This window comes from Arvicanthis niloticus, chromosome 3 (assembly GCF_011762505.2).
Source record: "Arvicanthis niloticus isolate mArvNil1 chromosome 3, mArvNil1.pat.X, whole genome shotgun sequence".
Lineage (NCBI taxonomy): Eukaryota > Metazoa > Chordata > Mammalia > Rodentia > Muridae > Arvicanthis > Arvicanthis niloticus.
This window is the reverse complement of record NC_047660.1, coordinates 58,120,433-58,140,627: the sequence shown is the minus strand read 5'-3', so window position 1 is coordinate 58,140,627 and position 20,195 is coordinate 58,120,433. Positions and strand designations below refer to the sequence as shown.

Genomic DNA, 20,195 nt, shown 5'->3' with positions numbered 1-20,195 from the left:
GAAATTGACCCCTTCCAACAGCGAAAGGAAAGCTTGACTAACATTATGGTCTCCTAAAGAACTCTCAGGGTAGTTTTTACTCCTAATGATGAACTCTGACTCTATGGAAGGCAGCCAAGAGAAGTGGTAATTAATATTTTTTAGGGTTAACTCTAAAATGGAGTTTTTATTCCATGAGAATATTTCAAATAACAAACAGGTGTTTACTATTACACCATGTGGCTTTTGCGTTGCTGTAATAGATGAGGGATGTGGTTTTGCTATTTTCATCGGGATCTGTGAGACGTTAAGTGGAAGGAGGTACCTGGGTGAGGTGTAGCTTGTGGAATTGTGCAGCTCCTTAGCAGAGTTGGGCTAGGTAGGGCCAGGCTGCAATCAAAAGGTCCTCCTGGGAGGGGCGTGGCTTGGACACTGGCGCGGGGAGGTCCTTAGCTGCCCGGGAACAGGGCGGGGTCGAGGCGGAGTTTGAGTCTCCTCAGAACAGCCGCAGTCTGCGGGGTGTGTCAGAGGAAGGCGTGGCCTGAAGAGGGGGCGGGGCTGTCCTTTGCCATCCACGAGAGGGGCGGAGCCAAGGCGGGGCCTGAGGTTCCTTCGAGAACAGTAGCGGCCTTTAGGGCGTGTCTAGGAAGGCGTGGCTACGCGGAAGGGCTGCTCCCCTAGATAACGGTCCCTGGGCTGCGCATGCCTGCGGGCGACGCCTGCATGGCCCTTTGCAGTCCGGAGCGCGCGGCGCGCTAGGGCTCGCTCCTCCTCCGCAGCGGCGCCTTCCTCTGCCCTTCTGCGGGCTGCGGCAGAGCGCTGCGGCGGTACAGGCCTCTGCCATGAGGATCCCCGCCTCAGGGCCAGTGGCCGGCCTCTCGGAGCGTCAGGGTTGGGCGTGAGGAGGAGGCCTGGGGAGCCCGCCATGGGGGACAGGTGACGAGACCCCGGCAGGGAGGGCGGGCCGGCCGGCCGCGTGAACCCCGCTGACCGTCTCTTTGCCCGTCGCAGGTGGGTCCGCGTGACCGTGCTCCGCGGCTGCGTGGGCTGCAGGACCGTGGCGGTGCCGGCGACCGCAACCGGGCGGGACCTCAAGGAGCGCATCTTCGCTGAGACCAGCTTCCCGGTGGCGGAGCAGCGACTGTGGCGCGGAGACAGGGAGGTAGGTCAGCTCCAGGCCTGCCCTCTTAGATGGGTGCAGTCGCCTGCTGGCGGCAGGAAATTCACCGGCTCCTGTCTGTCACGGAACACTGATGCTCAGATGATTCAAGAGAGCTTTGTAAATAGCTGGAGCAGAATGGCAGGATCGCAGTTGTGGGTTGTTGGGGTGTTTTGTTTTTTTGCATTTACAGAAGACACGATTTTTGATGGGTATTGTGAACCAAGGAGTTTTAAAAAAATTCACAGACAGAACCATTGATAGAACGGAATCATCATTTATATTTTCAGTTTCTAAATTTAACAAGAATAGTGTTTTTAAAACGGCCTATTTTGGAGCCCTTCCCACTCTCTTTGTGGTTCTGGGGCTGAGATCTATGGCTTTGCATGTGCTGGGCAAATACTCTACACCAATTTCTTTGAATCACAGAAATTTACAGCTGAAAAGGGTTCAAACATAACTTAATACCCAAACTGTTATTTTGAGGAGAAAACCTAAAACTTCCTAAGTGCTAATGAATGACTTAGTCCATCAATACTTAGGAAAAGGAGAACATTTCACATGTTCAATTGTATCCTAAAATGATGGGGCAAATCCTACCGTTTTTTTTTGAAAGGGAAATTTAAGTTTTATTGGAAATGATCTTGTTCTTTAACTTTAGTATCTTTCCTTTCTTATGTGATACAGGCCATCATTTCCAGGACCTAAACAGTCTAATAAAATTACAAGAGTAACTTGAGCATCATGGATGGCGTTTCTAGTTGGGTCTCCATACAGCTCAATTCAGAGCCCTCCAGGGTGGTCTTGACTTTTTATACACTGAGTTGGTTTTCTGGTTTCCTGTACATTAGACATAGATTTCTGGTGAACCTGCTCTCATGCACCTGTACAGACAGGTCATTTCCTATCACCTTCCTCAGGGATGCTTGCTGCTGTGCAGACATTGGCTTGCCCAAGGAGTTGATGCACAACTGTAGAGAAACACACTGTTACTGCTTTCTTGTCTGTGACACCTTTATTCTTACCCACCTTTATGGGTCTGCTCTTCTGCGTCTGTGCCCACTTGACTCCTGGGTCCACTTTGTGGTTGTGCTCCCTAAATGCATATACTAACATAACTCAGTTGTAGCTCTTGACATTGGAATAGTTTCTTACAGGTGCCTTTACAAGACTCAGATTTGGGTTGGTTGGTTGGGAGGGTGAAAGAGATCCAGGTCCATCACTGACCTAGTTTGAGGTCATGAGACTATGGCTATGAAGGTGAAATTGAAAGCATGGGGTGGGGAAGTGAGAAGGTTCAGTGCTGTGCCAGCCTGGTAACTGAACTTAATGCTGGGGACCCATGTGAAAGTGGAAGGGGACAGCCATCTCTACAGACTGCTCTCTGACCTTCACACATGTGCCCTTATCATACACTTATAACATACCATACACACAGCCACATCACACATACACACATATACAAACATACACACACCACACACACATACACACACCACACACACATACACACACCACACACACATACACACACCATACACACATACCAGATATAACACACATATACACACACATATATATACATACACACATGCTACATATACTACACACATACTGTACATACACACCATACATATGTCACACACATCACACACACATATACACATGCCACATACACTACAAATAAACAAATGAAGGGATGGATATACAATACAGGACACTTTGTAAAGGACAGAATTGTGGCAGTTGGTGCCACATGGACCTAAAGGGAGGAGAGTGGAAGTAAACTAAGGCAGAAGGCTCTATGGAGCATGTTTGCAAGCCTAGAACCAGACCAGGAGAGCAGGGGTTTCTTAGCAGATGGCAAAGGCAGCTCATTCTGGAAGAAGTGTGGCAGTCAGTTTGCTTTTATATGTGGTTCAGCTGATGGTGAGACAAAGAAGGAGTTAGGAAAATGCACATAACCGAGAAGTGGGTGACCCAGATCCTGCTTGCCACTGCCATGTATCTGTAACTAGGGCCAAATTCATGTGTCAGGATCTGCTTTCCCATTTGGAAGTCTAGTGAGCTCTAAGGTCTGACTGTAAAGACTGAGAGTCAGCTCACAACCGCAGATGGAGTCAGAAAGCGGGGTCAGAGCTGGAGATAGGCCGTGGCTGATGCTAGCATTGCCCCCTTCACATTTGGGGAGTGTGAGGGAAGAGGGTTACCGAGCTCCCTGCCTGTTCTATGACCTCCACACCCTGCTGAGCTCCAGACTGTTCTGTGGCCTCTCTACCTCCACCTCATTCAGTGCTCTGAAGAAACATTACCGGGCAGTGGTGGCGCACGCCTTTAATCCCAGCACTTGGGAGGCAGAGGCAGGTAGATTTCTGAGTTCGAGGCCAGCCTGGTCTACAGAGTGAGTTCCAGGACAGCCAAGGCTATACAGAAAAACCCCGTGTCAAAAAACCAAAACAAACAAACAAACATTATGTGTTGGCATTCTCTCCACAGGTGGACTTTACCTTTCAGGCCCATGCTACTTAGAACTTTTTAGATTGACATTAGTAAATTCTGAATATTTTAGTGTGAGCAGCAGATGATAGTAGATAGTAGATAGAAATTTAGCTTTTCTCTCTTAATTTGTTACAAGTATGTCATGCCCCCCCCCCCCCCCAGCTTTTGACTCTTGAACATCTCCCTGTGTCACTGACATTTAAAAACAAAGAAGAGGTGTTGGGTGATCTGCTGAACAGTTACAGTATCATACTGTTTAATAATTTGGTAGAGTCACTGTTTGGAGTAGTTGAAGATGTCTGTCTCTGAGGTTTGTAAGGGAGAATGAGGCTGGCAAGACCAAGCTTCTAATGATTTTATACTCATTTTAAAAACAATGAGGCAGACACATTGAGAAGGTACATTGTATCTGGGGAGAATACACACATTTTCTTTGCGCAGTTGTACTATCTGGGAGAGAAAGAGGGCCTATACAAACCCCCAAATCTTGGCACACTCCATAGGAGTTAGCATTGCTGAGGATGTTTCTACAGCCAGCTTGCTTTTTAGGGCTATCACTGTCCTGTGATAGCAACAGAGATTATAATCTCCAGATTGTTAATTGCCAGACCTACAGTTATATCTGGTTAAACGATTACACTTATATTAGGTATCTAGTTTCTTGTAGTTGATTCTCTTTGAAACCTGGAAATTTTATAGGTTTCCTTCCTTTGCTCTTTTTACCATTCCCCCCCCCCCCCCCCAGTGCACCTTAGTGATCTCAAGTTGGATTAATGAGCACCGGTTTATGTAATTAATTAGATGGTTAATTGACCAGTGGAATGATCACCCATGATGATGTAATGGTTATCTTTGTGTTTGCATTTTATACGTATATGTAACCTAAATATATAACACAGTGTTCCTTTTGTTGGTTATGGCTGTTAAAAGGAGCTTATCATTCTTTAGGTAATAAGCTAGGTAGCTTTTTTTTCACTCAATATTTCATTATTAGTATCCACCTAAAGTGTATATATAGCTTGGCTGTTCAGTATTCATTGTTGTGTGATATTTTTTCATGCAAATATATCACAAGATTTGGGTGATTTCTAAGTTAGGTTTTGTTTTGTTTGTTGTTGTTTTGTTTTGTTAGTGGCAGTCAGTATTCTCGTCTGTTTCTTTGAGCACCCGTGTAAGACATGCACTAGTTTACGCAGGATAGTTCCCAGGGTCAGCAGGTGTATGATATGAACATGCTTTATAACCAAGGACATACAGAAAGTAAGGAGATCAAATGGGAGATGGTCATTAAAACCCAGAGCTGTGGAACAGCTGCTGCTGGGAGTGGAGAAACGCAGGTTAGATCTGAGAGACTGAAGATTGTATGCTTGGGCCTAGAAGTAGCTGCAGAGGAGCTTTGATGAGAGATGTCCCCCTGAGGTGACTATAGGTGGTGACACTATTGGTGAGAGATGTCCCCCTGAGGTAACTGTAGGTGGCGAACCATTGTGAGAGATGTCCCCCTGAGGTAACTGTAGGTGGCAAACCATTGTGAGAGATGTCCCCCTGAGGTGACTGTTGGTGGTGAACCATTGGTGAGAGATGTCCCCCTGAGGTGACTGTTGGTGGTGAACTATTGGTGAAGTGTGAAATAATGAGGGTGCTAGAGGTTTTGAAAGCTGTGAGCTCACTTTTGTCCAGGTCGGTTTTTAAGGTACCCGCCTTTATTAGGAACTGGAAGGCAAACACTGAGGCATTTTTCAGGGAAGTTACAGCTTACTCCCATTCCCTTAGGGACAGATATGGTAATGTGTTCCAAAGGGAATGAATAGGAACACAATTCTATGGGATATCCCTGAAAATAAATGAAAAAAATGTATTGCTATTTTAGGGAAATGCCATATAGATTAATCCCAAGAAAATTGCCATGCATATTAATATGCCAAAATTTTGTCCTCTGATCTTTTGCAGTTTCCTGGAGCAATGCTGTACACCAAATACACACTGATATCATTGATTAAAAAGATGTTTGTGTTAAGGATCTTATACATATTTGAAATTGTGAATTTGGGATGATTTGGGCGGGGGTGTAGATCAGTGATAAAATACTAGCCTAGCACGTGAAAGAGAGGAAGGGAAGAAAGGAAGGGGTGAAGTGTATGATAGAAGAAAAATAGGTTTGTTTTTAACTTGTAATTATTTAAAGAAAAATTCTAACTTAAATTTAGATAATTTAATTATTCCATAAAGATTTTAACTAGCATTCTGTTTTACCCTCTGGAACGTTCCCATCAGAGCAACTTATATCTTGGTAAGGATAGTTAATAAGTGTTACTTGAATGAAAAACATTTAAGGATGTTTTGAAGTGACAGTATTGATGTTATTGAGAGACCAAATTTAGGTTTAGATTCCATGTTAGGAAACTTGACCTAAGTTTAAACTCAAGTAAACTGCTACCTAGCTCCAGTTTCTAGGCTACCCCTCAACAAGACCTGAATCTCCAGGTTATTCCCCAACAAATCCAGCATCTAGCACCAGTTTCCAGGTTATTCCCCAACAAATCTGCACCTCCAGTTTACAGCCCTCCCACCTCCCCTCCCCCCCCCCCCCCAAACAACCAACAATTAGGAGGAAAGCAGAGTTAAGTTTGTGGTTTGGCTCTCAGCACCATCCAATTATGCTAAAGGCCACAATAGCACCCCAATTAGATGCTTGCCAGACTAGAAACACTCACCCCTCGCTTGCCATTTTCTATAAAACCTTGTTCCTATGAGTGTTCGGGGCTTTCCTTCACCAGAACCATCCTGTGGATCAGTGGTGATGTAAGGAGCTTGTAAATAAAGAACCTGGTGTGATTGCATCGGATTGGCTCCTGGTTGGTCTTTCAGGGTTCATGAACGCTTCCTTGGTACTACATTATGTTGCTTCTTACACTTTCTGTTCTCTCTTTCAGATACCTGATTGGATCAAGATTGGAGATCTGACATCCAAAACTTGTCATCTTTTTGTAAACCTTCAATCAAAAGGCTTAAAAGGGGGAGGTATAATATTCACTTTGCCTGAAGTATAGGCCACAATTTAGTCCATTAAAGATTTTATTTTAATGCAGAAGCAGAGGGGAGGATACTGGCTGCCAGGAGCTGGGAGGAGGATGAAATGAAGAGGTATTGGTCCAACAGATGCAATTTCAGCTGTGCAAAACAGATGAGACCTGGAGATCTGCTTCCCAGTGAAGGGCCAGGTTATGACTAGTGTCAGTGCTGTCATATGTACCTAAGAGCTTGCTAAGAAGAGCGGAGCATGGTGTGCATGCTTGTAATCTCAGTGCATAGGAAGCAGAGGCAGGAGTGTCTTTTGAGGCCATGCTAGGCTACCAAGCAAGACACTGTTTCAAAAACAATCAAAAAACCAAATAAAGTAATAAAATTGTTAAGAAGGAATATCTTAACACTTTTCCACAAAAGGAATAAGGTCAAAACAAAAGGGAATTGGGAGAAACATTTGGAGGTGATTGATAAGGTGAGGTGGTAATGATAATGCCATTTGATAGGTTCATGGGTGTATACTGACCTCAAAGTTCATGCATTGAGTATTTGTAACTTTTTGTACACACTTCAATAAAGTGGCCTGAGCTAAAGGTTTGATTTTAAATATGAAGTGAGAGTATATTCAGGGAGGGGCTGCCCAAGCCAGAAGGAAATGGTGGGTGTAGCTAGTTTTGTAATAAGGGACAGAAATCTATTGACATAGTCTTGGTCTTGGTAATGATTGTGTCAAAATTATACAAATCTATACAGTTTGAGAATCCCTAATGCAGAAATCTGAAATAGGCCAAAGGCACCTGGCATGATGCCAACAATGAGAAGTTCAATACTTGACCTCTTATGGCAGTTTATAGTAAAATTACAGGCCCACTAAACATTTTATATAGATTGCCCTCAGGCTATGGATCTAAGGTGTATATTAAATATACATGGATTTCTTCTTTGGCCTTGGATTACATCCTTAAGATATTTTATTAACTAGTGCAAATATTCTGAAGTCTAAAGATGAATACTCTGGTTCGAGCCTATGGTGATGGTCACTTTGTGTAAGCACTTCTTTATTTTTTATTTATATACAGATTTTACATTTTTCTTGTTCTTACAAATTTTTTCTCCATCCTCCTTTTCACATCTTCCTGCCACCTATTTGAAGACAGCCTGGTCAGCTGGGATAGAGCAGTGCAGCCAGGCCTGGTCAGCTGGGGTAGAGCAGTGCAGTCAGGCCTGGTCAGCTGGGGTAGAGCAGTGCAGTCAGGCCTGGTCAGCTGGGGTAGAGCAGTGCAGTCAGGCCTGGTCAGCTGGGGTAGAGCAGTGCAGTCAGGCCTGGTCAGCTGGAGTAGAGCAGTGCAGTCAGGCCTGGTCAGCTGGGGTAGAGCAGTGCAGCCAGGCCTGGTCAGCTGGGGTAGAGCGGTGCAGCTAGGCCTGGTCAGCTGGGGTAGAGCAGTGCAGGCAGGCCTGGTCAGCTGGGGTAGAGCAGTGCAGGCAGGACTTAGTTCTTAGTCAGTCACCAGGCATCAGAGCCATCAGAGTATCGGTTACATTTGAGAGTAATAAGAATGTGAAAATAAGTGACATTATTTCTGGCTTGTTTTTCATCACAGGAGCAATAAACACCAGTTATTTAGTCACCTTAGAAAATGACAGCACCTTTATTCCTTTGTCATGCTGCTCGCTGTTGAATTATTCTTTTGTGGAAGTGTGCCTTAGGAAAGTCCTTAGAAACCTAATGTTTCCTTCAGTTCAGTGTCTTGAGATTTGATAACACTGAATTGGCTTTACTTTCCATGCGTTGGTCCTAGGATTCTGTTGTGCCATACATGAAACCATGCAGCAGAGCCAAATCACACATAGGAGGAAAGCCATGAAATCCTGTTTTCCTAGATCTTTTAAAATATATTCTGCATTTTAGGTCGATTTGGTCAAACAACTCCACCTCTTGTTGATTTTCTCAAGGATATTTTAAGAAGATATCCAGAAGGAGGACAGATCCTTAAGGTAGGAGATCTGATAGAGTTCTGTGTGCTTTACCTTCAGAATGAAACACTAAGATTTGATTGTATTACTTTGCCTCCATGGCCACAGTGCATAGCTGAGTAGATTTGAGAATACAGGGAGGAGGGCTTGTGGGTACAGGACTACACTAAGCTGCTGCATGCTCACGCTCTTTAAACACAGTATGGTCTAGGAATGCAGTGAGCCCTGGTAGCATGCACCAGCCATCAATCAAATAACCAACCAATAGTTCAGCAGCCTAATACCAGTCCATGTAGAGGTCAGGAACACATGCTTGTTTGGCCTCTGGATTTAGAAGCTTGTTTCGTGAGAAAGTGTACTTTAATAGGGTACTTATTTATTTATGTTTGTATACATATGATCACGATATTTTCCCTCCAAGATGGAGTGGAATTCTCTTGGCCTCAAGTTTATAATGCTTCTGATTCAGTCTCAGTGCTGGGGTTATGGATATCGCTTGGGATATATTCTTTAAGTATGAGTATACTCATTAATAAGAAAAAAATTAGACATCCACAAAAAAGACGATGAAAGATTTTGTGGAAATTCGGTTTGGTGTTTAGTAAGAACCCTCCTTAATGAACTGGGGCAGCAGATCAGTAGCCTTGAGGGGGCTCGTTATATCTTCACTTGTACAGCCTGGGATTGGCAGTTGGGACCTGGAACTTAGTGTTTTATCTTCAGTTTTCTAGTTTTCCAAATCCCTGCTTCCCACAATGCGTGTTAGTCATGGAGACAAACTCTATGAACTGCTTCCATTGTTTGTAAGCTAACAGTGTTCTACCAGTCATTTAGTTCTTACTGCCCACCCAGCATAGTAACACCATGCTCATTTTTAAAGACTTTGTTGGACTTGAAAACAAAAGAAAGGGATCCAAGCCATGACAACACCTATGAGAGACGGCAGCTGTGTAAACAGGAGACATAGCTGCTCTGGGTGTGTGGGTAGTTAGAGTGTTCATATTCAGGCTAGATGTATGGCTGCGAGCCCATACATCTCCAGCCCTCCAGTTTTTGGTTCTGAGGCTTGTCAAACCCAGGGCCTTTCATATGCTAGACAAGCACTGTACCCTCCAGCTATACTGAAGTACACGAAAGGCCTGTGGCTGTACTCGGTGAACCTGATAAGCCCAATCCCAGCTTGGCTGTTCAAGTCTCTTCTTCCTGAGTTCCTTGACATTTGTACTCTTCTGGAGGCTTTGCCATCGGCATTGTTTTAGTATCAGCTGGAGTGCTCTTTAACTGAGTGACTCCAAGGTTTCAGGAAAATAAAAAGGACTCTCCCTAATGTCAGATGTTGATGAGTTTGATGATATGGGGTGATTTTTTTCTTTTGTGTGTGTGCGGGCTTTTCTAACCACCCACATATCCAATTAAGGTGGTAGCCCTCGGTTTGCTTTGTTCTAAGTAGGAGCCTATTCAGGAATTTATCGTGTGATGATTTTCTCTTCCAGAGCCTGTAGACAGGGTATAGAGAGCAAGGTAGGGGTAGCCTCAGAGTTTCATTCAAGTTTTGATGAGTGTAGGTGTAGCTCTCTAACTTGAATCTTATTTCAGCTGTAGCTTGTTTCTAGTAGACCAGAATGTTTTGTTTAGAAGTATTTGAGTGGTTAGGACTGAGAATTTTGTTGATGCTCTTGCCCTTTCCTTTCTAGATCACAGATGTCTGAGCACCCACCAACTCACCCATATCCAACAAATAATCAATACTACTCCCTTTATGAATGGTTCTCAGTACTAAGATACTTTCTGCCTCAGGCATGTCAGGCTCTCCAGAGCGTTGCCTATTAAGAGCACATATAGACTAACACTATTGAGTATCCTTGTTTCTAGGAGAAAAAGGGATTCTAAGATTCTTTTTTAAAGTTTGGTAAACAACTGAGAATTAATGGTCTATTTTTGGAAGCTGTTTAAGCGATCTCAGAATGGTCTGTATAGAGCTTTGAATTAGAGTAGTCTCCTTTGATTTAACAAAGTTTTGGGTGGATTTGCCATACTTCCAGGATTTTTAGGTAGAGGCTAAATGACAGCAGTTTCAAAGGTGATTTTCAGGTGTCTTGCTGGGAGACTTCCCAACTCCTGTGTATGTAGGAACTACTTTCAATAAGGAACCTAATTATAGCCTAACTTCACCCATGGAATGATGTTTTCTTCTCTTTAATATACTTACTTTTTAGATATTGTAAGTAAAACAAAGTTGGATTACTATGTTAATGTATTACTATATTAATATATTACTATATTAATATATTACTATATTAATGTCATTTTTGGTGTATTTGACTATTAGGAATTAATTCAGAATGCAGAAGATGCTGGGGCCACAGAGGTTAAATTTTTATATGATGAAACACAATATGGAACAGAAACTCTTTGGTCAAAAGATATGGCGCAATATCAGGGTAAGAATAAATTGGAGTAAATTTTGTATTTTATACTAGTGGTGATTTTTAATGATTTACAATAATTTACTTAATAAACAATGTAATTATCATTTGTACTTCTTGGCATGTTTAATTTAGGTGTTGTTGGTTTTTTTTCTCTCTTCTTTTGGTGGGAAGATGTTTCTGCCAGTTGATAATATCCTTAGAGAAAAAAAAATTAAATGGCTAGCAATGTAATCTCATAGCCTCCCATTCTTGTCAGTCAACCTGTACTTTATATTATGAATAAGATAAAGGACACTGCCTCTATATAAAGATCATTTCTTTGCATTTGCAAAGACGTTGTAAGAAGCTGTGTTTTTGTATATTGTCTTCTCCTTTAGAGCTGCCCTTCTGCTGGGGGTGAGAACATAGACTCACTAGGAGGAGGGAAGAAGGGGAGTGAGAGGGAAAGTCATAGTAGAGCCATTACCTGAAGATGCTTGCCAGCTTGCTCACACTCTGAAATGTGGAAAAATGTGTATGTACCTGAGCTTAGCTCTGAAATTGGTGGATGATTGTGAATACTTGTATATGGTGAATGGACAGTAACTGTGAACAAGAAGTCTTAGCTTATTTTCTTAGATATCGCTGAGAGAAGTTTAAGTGACAAAACGGTGTTTTGTGAAGATAGTCACCATTGTTATTGGATATTTATCACTTATTGCCATGGTTACTGTCATTCTAACATTAATTTTATGACTTGACCATGGAACTTGGATCTGGAATATGTATATTGTAGTACTATCAGGAGGCTTGCACCCTGGTTCTGAGTCCTGCCACCTTGCTGATTCTGATGCTGTCCTCTAGAGACCAGTCATTCACTGGTGAAGGGGTTAGCTTGTAGTTTCTTGGCTCTAATTTTATTATTTAATGTAGCCTCAGCAGTGATGTTCAGTGTGCATTCAGGGGACTGCAGACCACAACCTGGTCCTATATAGTCCTATCCATTATACAGCTCCACAGACAGGAACACACTAGGCAATTCCTCTGATCTCCATGTTCACCTGCTGAAAAACTAGTGACAGAAAGGGCAGTTTTCTTCCCAGTTATTCTTAGGAGAAAATGGGGTCCTTGATGTGATGGGTTATCCTCATGCCTGGGCGTCCTGTGTTCATTGTTCTGATGCGCTATGCTGGTGAGGATGTAGAGCTTCCAGAAACATTGCTTAAGGGTTTTGCTTCCAGTCTTCATTAAAGAAAATATTGAAACTGTTGGGTATAGTAGTACACCCTTTTAGTGCCAGCACTCAGGCTGGTAGATTTCTGTGAGTTCAAAGCCAACCTGATCTGTATAGTGAGTTCTAGGCCAGTCAGACCTCCACTTAGCATTTCAACATCCCACCACCACACACACCCCAAAAGATTGAAAGAGTCATACACCTTCCTCCCATGGCTCAGAGGTCACCTCACAAGAGGAGATGGTGTTGGGGCCCCTGTGAGCCTCACTGCCAGCAAGGAAGTGGGAGGCGAAGAGAGAAATTGGAGTCAGCACCACTTTTACAAGCTCTGGGTCAGAACTTCCACAGTCTGACCTCAGGGTTTACTTTTCTTACACATTTAAGCACAGTAAACTGTGTGAAAAAAGAAGCTTCCACGCAACAGTTATCACAACAAAGCTTTAGTCACAGCTACACAGAAACTTCTAGCAAAGTAGCAAAGCACCTGTGTCCTTCACAATGTGCGTGAGTTCTGTTGAGGGATAAACAGAGCTCAGGGCAAGGCCTGTGGAGAGAGGGTGTGTAAAAAGCACAGGATAGAGTCTATTGATGGAGAATGCAAAGTACATGGGGCCTCTTTCATAAGGATGGACTCTCTCCACTGAGAGACTAAGCTCAGGACCAGGGCCTGAACAATGCTCATAATACTGGGGGATTCAGGAAGGCTGGCACCATAGAACAGCACAAAGATCACTAGGTTGTCAGGCAACACCCACTCCAGCTTTCAGGGTGACCAGGGATCAGTCATTTTTCTTCCTTTGAATAAAATAGGTCTGAATGTTTAATAAGTCTGGTTCTTCCAATTTTTTCTTCATCTGAGCCTTCTAGAGAAGTGAGAAGACTGTATAAACCAGAGGCATAAACGTGTTTTCTGAACACAACAGACATTCCTAGATAAACTGATGGCAGCCATGACTCAGTCCATGCACAAGCTCAAGCCTGGTAATCCGTGATAGAATCGGGGTTAGTCAGGGAGTCCCACCCCTAACTGAGGATCTGAGCTCTTAGCTTTCCTGCTGCTTCTAGGAGGAAGATGACTGTCCCTTCCCCAGTGGTGATCTGCTGTAGTACTGGTAACTCTGCTGGCCTTCTTAATCTTAGAGATTAAGATTAATCTTTAATCTTAATCTTAATTTCTTAATCTTTAGAGATCTTAAAGTTATATAGTTTTTTTTCTAGATTCTCCCAAGAAATTCACTCCTGGGCCTGTTCTATGTTATTTCCTATTGTGTCTGATATTTTTAGTGAAAGGGAAGTAGGCAGAACCATATAGTATTTGACCGATGCCATTTTATATTAGTTATAGTTAGCTATTGGATATTAACAAGTCGTTTATTACTATTTTTGCATATTATGTGAAATTATATATGATATAACATAAAAAATTAATATTATATTGAAGACTTACTGTATCATGATAGAAATAGCTGACAATGAAAGGGCTCTTCTCTATGGTGTGTGTTGTGGTGAGCCTTTATTTATACCACAGCAGAGTCTTAACACTCCTGTGTGGGGAGGTAAAGCTCTCATGTTGGTATAGATGAAGAAGCTGAGCTGTGGCTATAATTGGTAACAGTGAATCTGGTGACACCAGACCTCCTGAGTCTGACCTTCTGAAAAGGCCTCCTGAGTACCTTTTCACAGCTGTGTGCTTGTCCTTTTCAAAATAGTCTTTTCAGCCTTGATCAATTTCATGTCCTAACTTTGTTTTAAAGATAGCAGTTGCACTAATTAAGACAACCACAACAAAAACCAGACCAGGCCAACATTCCGTATTTAAAGAAGCTTATGGAGAGATGTTCTCTGGGCAGTGGGAATCTCCATGTGGTTCATTAGCATGGAGTTGCACAGGTCTAAGGATATATGTATTGGCTCTGTGCTTTATTGTGTCTTTGTTATTCTTAAGCAACTTTTCAAAAGAAAATATTGATCATACTTAAAGTTGACATAGTTACTTATATTTATATAAGTATATGTTATGTTAGGATTTCTGAAAACAGGTCTCAAAAGAGTATTTGCTCAGAATTATAAATACAATATATTGTTAAAGAAACTACTTTTGAGAGAGCATTATAATTTCAAATAATTTATTTAAATATTTACCACATTCATGACTATTTAAATTATACCATCAATGCCTTCTATAGAAATCAAGTAAAGCAAAATCAAAACCACATAACCCAAATATTCACAAAGTGATTACTAACATTAGTAAGTAATTGATTTCTACTTTATGAAAAAAATACAGTGACAAAGTTATTTAGGTTGTAGGTTTTCTTAATACATTGCTTACATCTAGAGACTGATCTATGCTTGTCATACTTTCAGCTTTGAATGGATGAGCCTATTCAGTATACATAAAAAGAATAAATCGCAACAAATGGATGGATAGGTGGATGGATGGATAGATAAGTAGGTAGATAGATAGATAGATAGATAGATAGATAGATAGATAGATAGATAATAAAGCATCATGTCACTTGCTGAATACATCCAGCAGAAATTTATTGAGAAAGCCCCCTTAAGACAAGCCAGCTAGAGTTCCCAATAGAGAGTCTGGGGTAGAACAGTGTCTCTCCTCAGAATGGTGTCCCAGTAAAAAAACAAATAGCAACTACTAAAGATGAAATCATCCAATTGGACACAGCTTTCAACAAAAAATGACTAGGGAAGTTGAGAGAATCAGACTGGAATTCCCCACTGAACTTTCTCCCCATGGATGAGCTTCCCACAGTGGAACTGGTTCTCTTTCGAGTTGCAGAGCTTTTGTATCTTGGGATAAATGGTAGTAACATTGGTTAGAAGCACTTTACCTTCTAGATATTCGCTAGGACACAAAGGTTTTACCCTTGTACTGTTTTGCTGTCCTTATCCCTCCCTGTCACAGAGTTGGGGGCCCCAGACCATCCTCACAAGAGACCCTAGAGAGATATTGGCACAAGCATGCTTGGGTCTAAAATGGAAGGGGGCAGCACTGATCCCAGAGCTCCTTGGTGAGCTCAAACAGTACATATCAGTTTATTAGTCTGATGTGCACTGCATACATTTTCAAGAAATTCCACCTACAAAGAGTGATTTAAATACAGGATTCTGAAGAGTTTCCACAGAGTATGGTGCACTGTAGCAATATCCTTGTTTGCTCTGTATTTCTTGGTATTTAAGTTCCATAATTCTCTTAATTTCTTCTTTCAGGACTTTTGACAAATAATATATTTCTCTGGCAGTTAGCTTTTACCAAATTTGTTTTTATTTTTATTTTGACAACAATTGAAATAATAATGCACAATTTAGTCGTTGTACTCATGTCTCCATTTTCTCATCAAATCAGTTTGGTTTGGTTTTGTTGATTTTTTTGGTTTTGTATGGATGAGTCTCCTGAAACAGAGCTATCTGTTCTGGTGTGCTCCTTGCTGAGTGTCTGCTTGTGCGTTTCAACACCCAGGGTCGGCTCTCTATGTGTACAACAATGCGGTTTTCACCCCAGAGGACTGGCATGGCATTCAGGAAATAGCAAGAAGCAGGAAAAAAGATGATCCCCTGAAGGTTGGAAGATTTGGAATTGGGTTTAATTCTGTCTACCATATAACAGGTGCAGTACTGGGTGTGGGCAAGTGGGGAGTAGAGCCAGCCAGACTATAGATAAATGTTAGCAAATCTACTGTATTTACATTAACATTGATATTTTGTTTTATATTGACTATGCAACATATTAAAATTATAATGCTATACACTAAGATGTAGTTGTTACACATAAGACTTAATGTTGTACTTATGTGTTCATCATGTGGAAGGTCACTGTCGGGGCTCTGAGTGTGGCTTGTTTGTGCATGTTGAAGCACACCTGAGTATTACACAAGTGTAGAGACTATTATGCAGGAGTTTAGAGCAGGCCAGTTGCCCCATGTGTGTAGCTCAGTGTCATTTTGTCCCCTACCTGACAGTGCACACATTGATATGGACCATTTACCTGAAGGCTCTTTTGCAATCTGGACATTTGAGAACACCACAGGCTGTACTTTCACAATGTCAGAAGTCTCTCTGACTTGACTTCACTGTGGTATGTGACATTGTATAAAGGGTCTAGAGACAATTGCATCCTACATTGTACTGTTGATGGATTTAGTAGATATAAGATTTGCTACTTAAGATGAATAGGAATTTAGGTAACTGTCACAACAGGCCTTGCATTTGACAAGTACACATCTTAAAGAGGTGGCAGACTTTACTAGAGTTAGATTGTGCATGGAGGTTAGAGGCTGCGGTCCGCATGGGAGAAAGAACACACCAGAATTACCCACGGGAAGCCTTTGGAGTAGCACCATGGATAAAAGTTTCTTTCAGTATGAGAAATCTGACAAACCAGTTCTACCAGTGTTGAACTATCACTGTCTTTAGCTGAAGAACAAAAGAAGCAGTTGACATTAGTCTAGAGGCCATGTGGTAAGACGTGAGTCTTTAAGAACTGTAGCTCTGTGCCATGTGAGTCCCTCCCCAGGCAAGCTCATGGCTCAGTCACTGTGGGGTCTGCACTTGCTCAGTTACATGGCAGTGGGAACAACCTGCGTCATCGGAGTAGGAAGTTAAATCCTTAATTTTAAGTGTAAGTTGTAACTCTTCTCTTTCTAACTGGGCTTATGTGGCAGTGTGTGCTAAGTATAAATATCTAAATAGTGTTTATATCTTACACTTTATGAGTATTTAAAGATGTAACACAGATTTTCACAAAACCATGAAAGTTTCTATTACTGGCTCTTATTAGATTGCCTCAAACCAGAAACCATTATGTACCACTTTCAAAGTATGAAGTTACTTGTTGAAGAGTTTTATGTGTCAAACTATTTCTCATGTAATATTTTAGTGGTAGTTATCATTTCATTATGACTGCAATTATAATTGTTCATTGGGCTTCTGAGTTGGTCATGGTTTGGTTTTCAATTTTGCAGATGTTCCTTGTATCTTTAGTGGTGACCAGATAGGAATGCTAGATCCTCATCAAACACTTTTTGGCCCCCATGAATCAGGCCAATGTTGGAATCTCAAAGATGACATCAAAGAAATAAATGAGCTTTCGGATCAGTTTGCACCCTTCATTGGCGTTTTTGGAAGCACCAAAGAAACCTTTACAAATGGCAGCTTCCCAGGGACATTTTTCCGTTTCCCTCTTCGCTTACAGCCTTCCCAGCTTAGCAGCAATCTCTACACTAAGCAGAAGGTTCTGGAGTTGTTTGACTCTTTCAGGGCAGATGCAGACACAGTGCTACTCTTCCTGAAGAGTGTGCAGGCTGTGTCTTTACATGTCCGAGAGGCTGATGGGACAGAAAAACTGGTATTTAGAGTGACTGCTAGTGAGAATAAGGCCCTGAAACATGAACGGCCAAATTCTATCAAGATTCTGGGAACGGCCATAAGTAACTATTGTAAAAAGGTCCCAAGCAACAGTGTCACCTGTGTAACATATCATATAAACATAGTTCTAGAGGATGAGAGCACGAAAGATGCCCAGAAGACGTCCTGGTTGGTCTGTAACAGTGTGGGGGGGCGGGGCATTAGTAGTAAACTGGACTCTTTGGCTGATGAGTTGAAATTTGTCCCAATCATTGGACTAGCCATGCCTTTATCAGGCAGGGATGAAGAAAATGGAGCAATATCTGATTTCTCAGGAAAAGCATTTTGTTTCCTTCCTTTGCCTCCTGGTGAGGAAAGCAGAACAGGGCTTCCAGTTCACATCAGCGGCTTCTTTGGCCTGACTGACAACCGCAGGAGCATAAAATGGAGAGAGCTGGACCAATGGAGAGACCCTGCAGCCTTGTGGAATGAATTTCTTATTGTGAATGTTGTTCCCAAAGCTTATGCCACTCTCATCCTAGATTCAATAAAGCGCCTGGAGACAGAGAAGAGCTCTGATTTCCCCTTATCAGTTGACGCCATCTACAAACTTTGGCCTGAGGCCAGCAAGGTCAAGGTACACTGGCATCCAGTGTTGGGTCCTCTGCTCAGTGAGCTGCTCCAGCATGCTGTCATCTACTCACTTAGTGGCGAGTGGGTGAAGCTGGAGCAGGTGTACTTCTCAGAACTTGATGGAAGTTTAGAGTCCACACAATCTGTGCTTAGCTACCTCCAGAGCTCAGGGAAGCAGATTGCCAAGGTGCCAGGGAACGTGGCTGCTGCTGTCCAGCTCAGTGCAGCCTCTGCCACCTCCAGTGCATCTCCTGTGAGGAAGGTGACACCTGCGTGGGTGCGGCAGGTACTGAGGAAGTGTGCACACCTAGGCAGTGCCGAAGAAAAGCTCCATCTTCTGGACTTTGTGCTTTCTGACCAAGCCTACAGTGAGCTGCTTGGGCTCGAGCTGCTGCCTTTACAAAGTGGGGCTTTTGTCCCCTTCTCCTCATCTGTCTCTGATCAAGATGTTGTTTACATCACCTCAGAAGAATTCCCAAGGTAGTTACTGTGTGGCTCAGACACTGATTGGTCTAGACAGTGGGGGGCTGTCTTTTTTACAGAGGTCTTTACTGGCAGGTGTCTGTGTGAACTTTGTGGGTGGGTGAGGCATGAAATGTTAAAATAGACATTTCATATTTTAAAATGAAAAGGCATTCTAGCATTTGCCAATTACAAGTTACATAAAAGCTGGGTTTATTGTATTGTATTGACGGTCCCAGCTGTTTGGGGGGCTTAGGCACTTGGACCTGGGAATTCCAGGACAACATAGTAGTAATATCTTGTCTCAAAAACAGTTATTCTAGTTGCTATTTGTCAGACACAACGCTGAAAACAATTATTATAAAGAGCTAATAGAGGTAAGGTTAGTTAGAATTACTTTGATGAAATACATTCAAGTAGTATATTAAATATTTCTTTGTGTTTTTAAGACAGGGTGTCATTATGTGTCCCAGACTAGCCTGGAAAGAAGTTTTCTTGCTTCAGCCACCCAAGGTCTGGGACAGCTTGTGTACACCATCATACTTGGCTTTAGTAACTAAGGGTTTTTAAAGTTGAGGGTTAAATATTTATCCTGTTTTTTAATTTTCATGGCATATGATGCCCTTATATTTTAAAGCAAAGCCTAAAGCAAAGTTTGATGTGTACTATAATTGACATAAAATAAAATAGCAGGTTTACTGGCTTGAAATTATATGGTGGACATTTTTAACCATAGAATTGTTAGAATAGTAACTGCTGTGTACTTCTCGCATTCTAGGTCCCTTTTCCCAGGTCTTGAAGCAAGACTTATTTTGGAGAACTTGAAGCCTCACCTTCTAGCTGCTTTAAAAGAAGCTGCACAGACCCGAGGTATTATAACTTTTCAGTGCTGTTCTTACAGTTTTGGTTGTAAGCTTAACCTTTAGTGGCTAAGCCATCTCTCCAGCCCTCGGTGCTTTTCTCTTTCTAAAAATACAAACAGCTTTTCTTCTAATAAGATTTCTTCTAATAACTCTCCATTTTAGACCTATAAATCTGAGTTCATATAGCTCAGCCTAGGAGAATTGTTCACTTTAAGATGTGTCAGGAGCCATTCTAGCATCTAACAAGAATCCAAAGGCAGTGTCATTGAGAACCTTATGCCATAGCTCTTGGTAGTGGCCATTTGCAGGAAGTGTATCCTAACCTGCACAGTGCTTTTGGTTTTTTCCTTAATGCTTGCTAATTCCTTTCAGACTCTCCTATCCTCAGATGTTGCAGCATGTGTGATAACAATGAAAGTGATTGTTAAATTTCACAGATGAGAGGAAAAGTTTACGTTCGGGGTTTTCAGATGAGTACAGGAGATCTGGTTTTCTGCCTTGTCTCTCATGTCTGCTATACCACATCCTGTCACAGTTATAGGTGGTTAGCTACCAGATGTGATCAACTTCCAAGAAATGTATTCCAGTCCAATTCC

The 20,195-nt window shown here is 42.1% G+C and overlaps 1 protein-coding gene across 1 annotated transcript in view; it reads left to right on the top strand.

Moving 5' to 3' along the window:
- Positions 1-701: 701 nt before the first annotated feature.
- Positions 702-20,195, top strand: part of Sacs (sacsin molecular chaperone) — a 41,139-nt gene continuing 21,645 nt past the window's right edge. The window contains 8 exon segments of the mRNA XM_076930901.1: positions 702-915; positions 991-1,141; positions 6,571-6,658; positions 8,571-8,656; positions 10,965-11,076; positions 15,759-15,905; positions 17,260-18,754; positions 19,515-19,606. Coding sequence (XP_076787016.1) covers positions 905-915; positions 991-1,141; positions 6,571-6,658; positions 8,571-8,656; positions 10,965-11,076; positions 15,759-15,905; positions 17,260-18,754; positions 19,515-19,606 — 2,182 coding nt within the window. The 5' untranslated portion in view covers positions 702-904.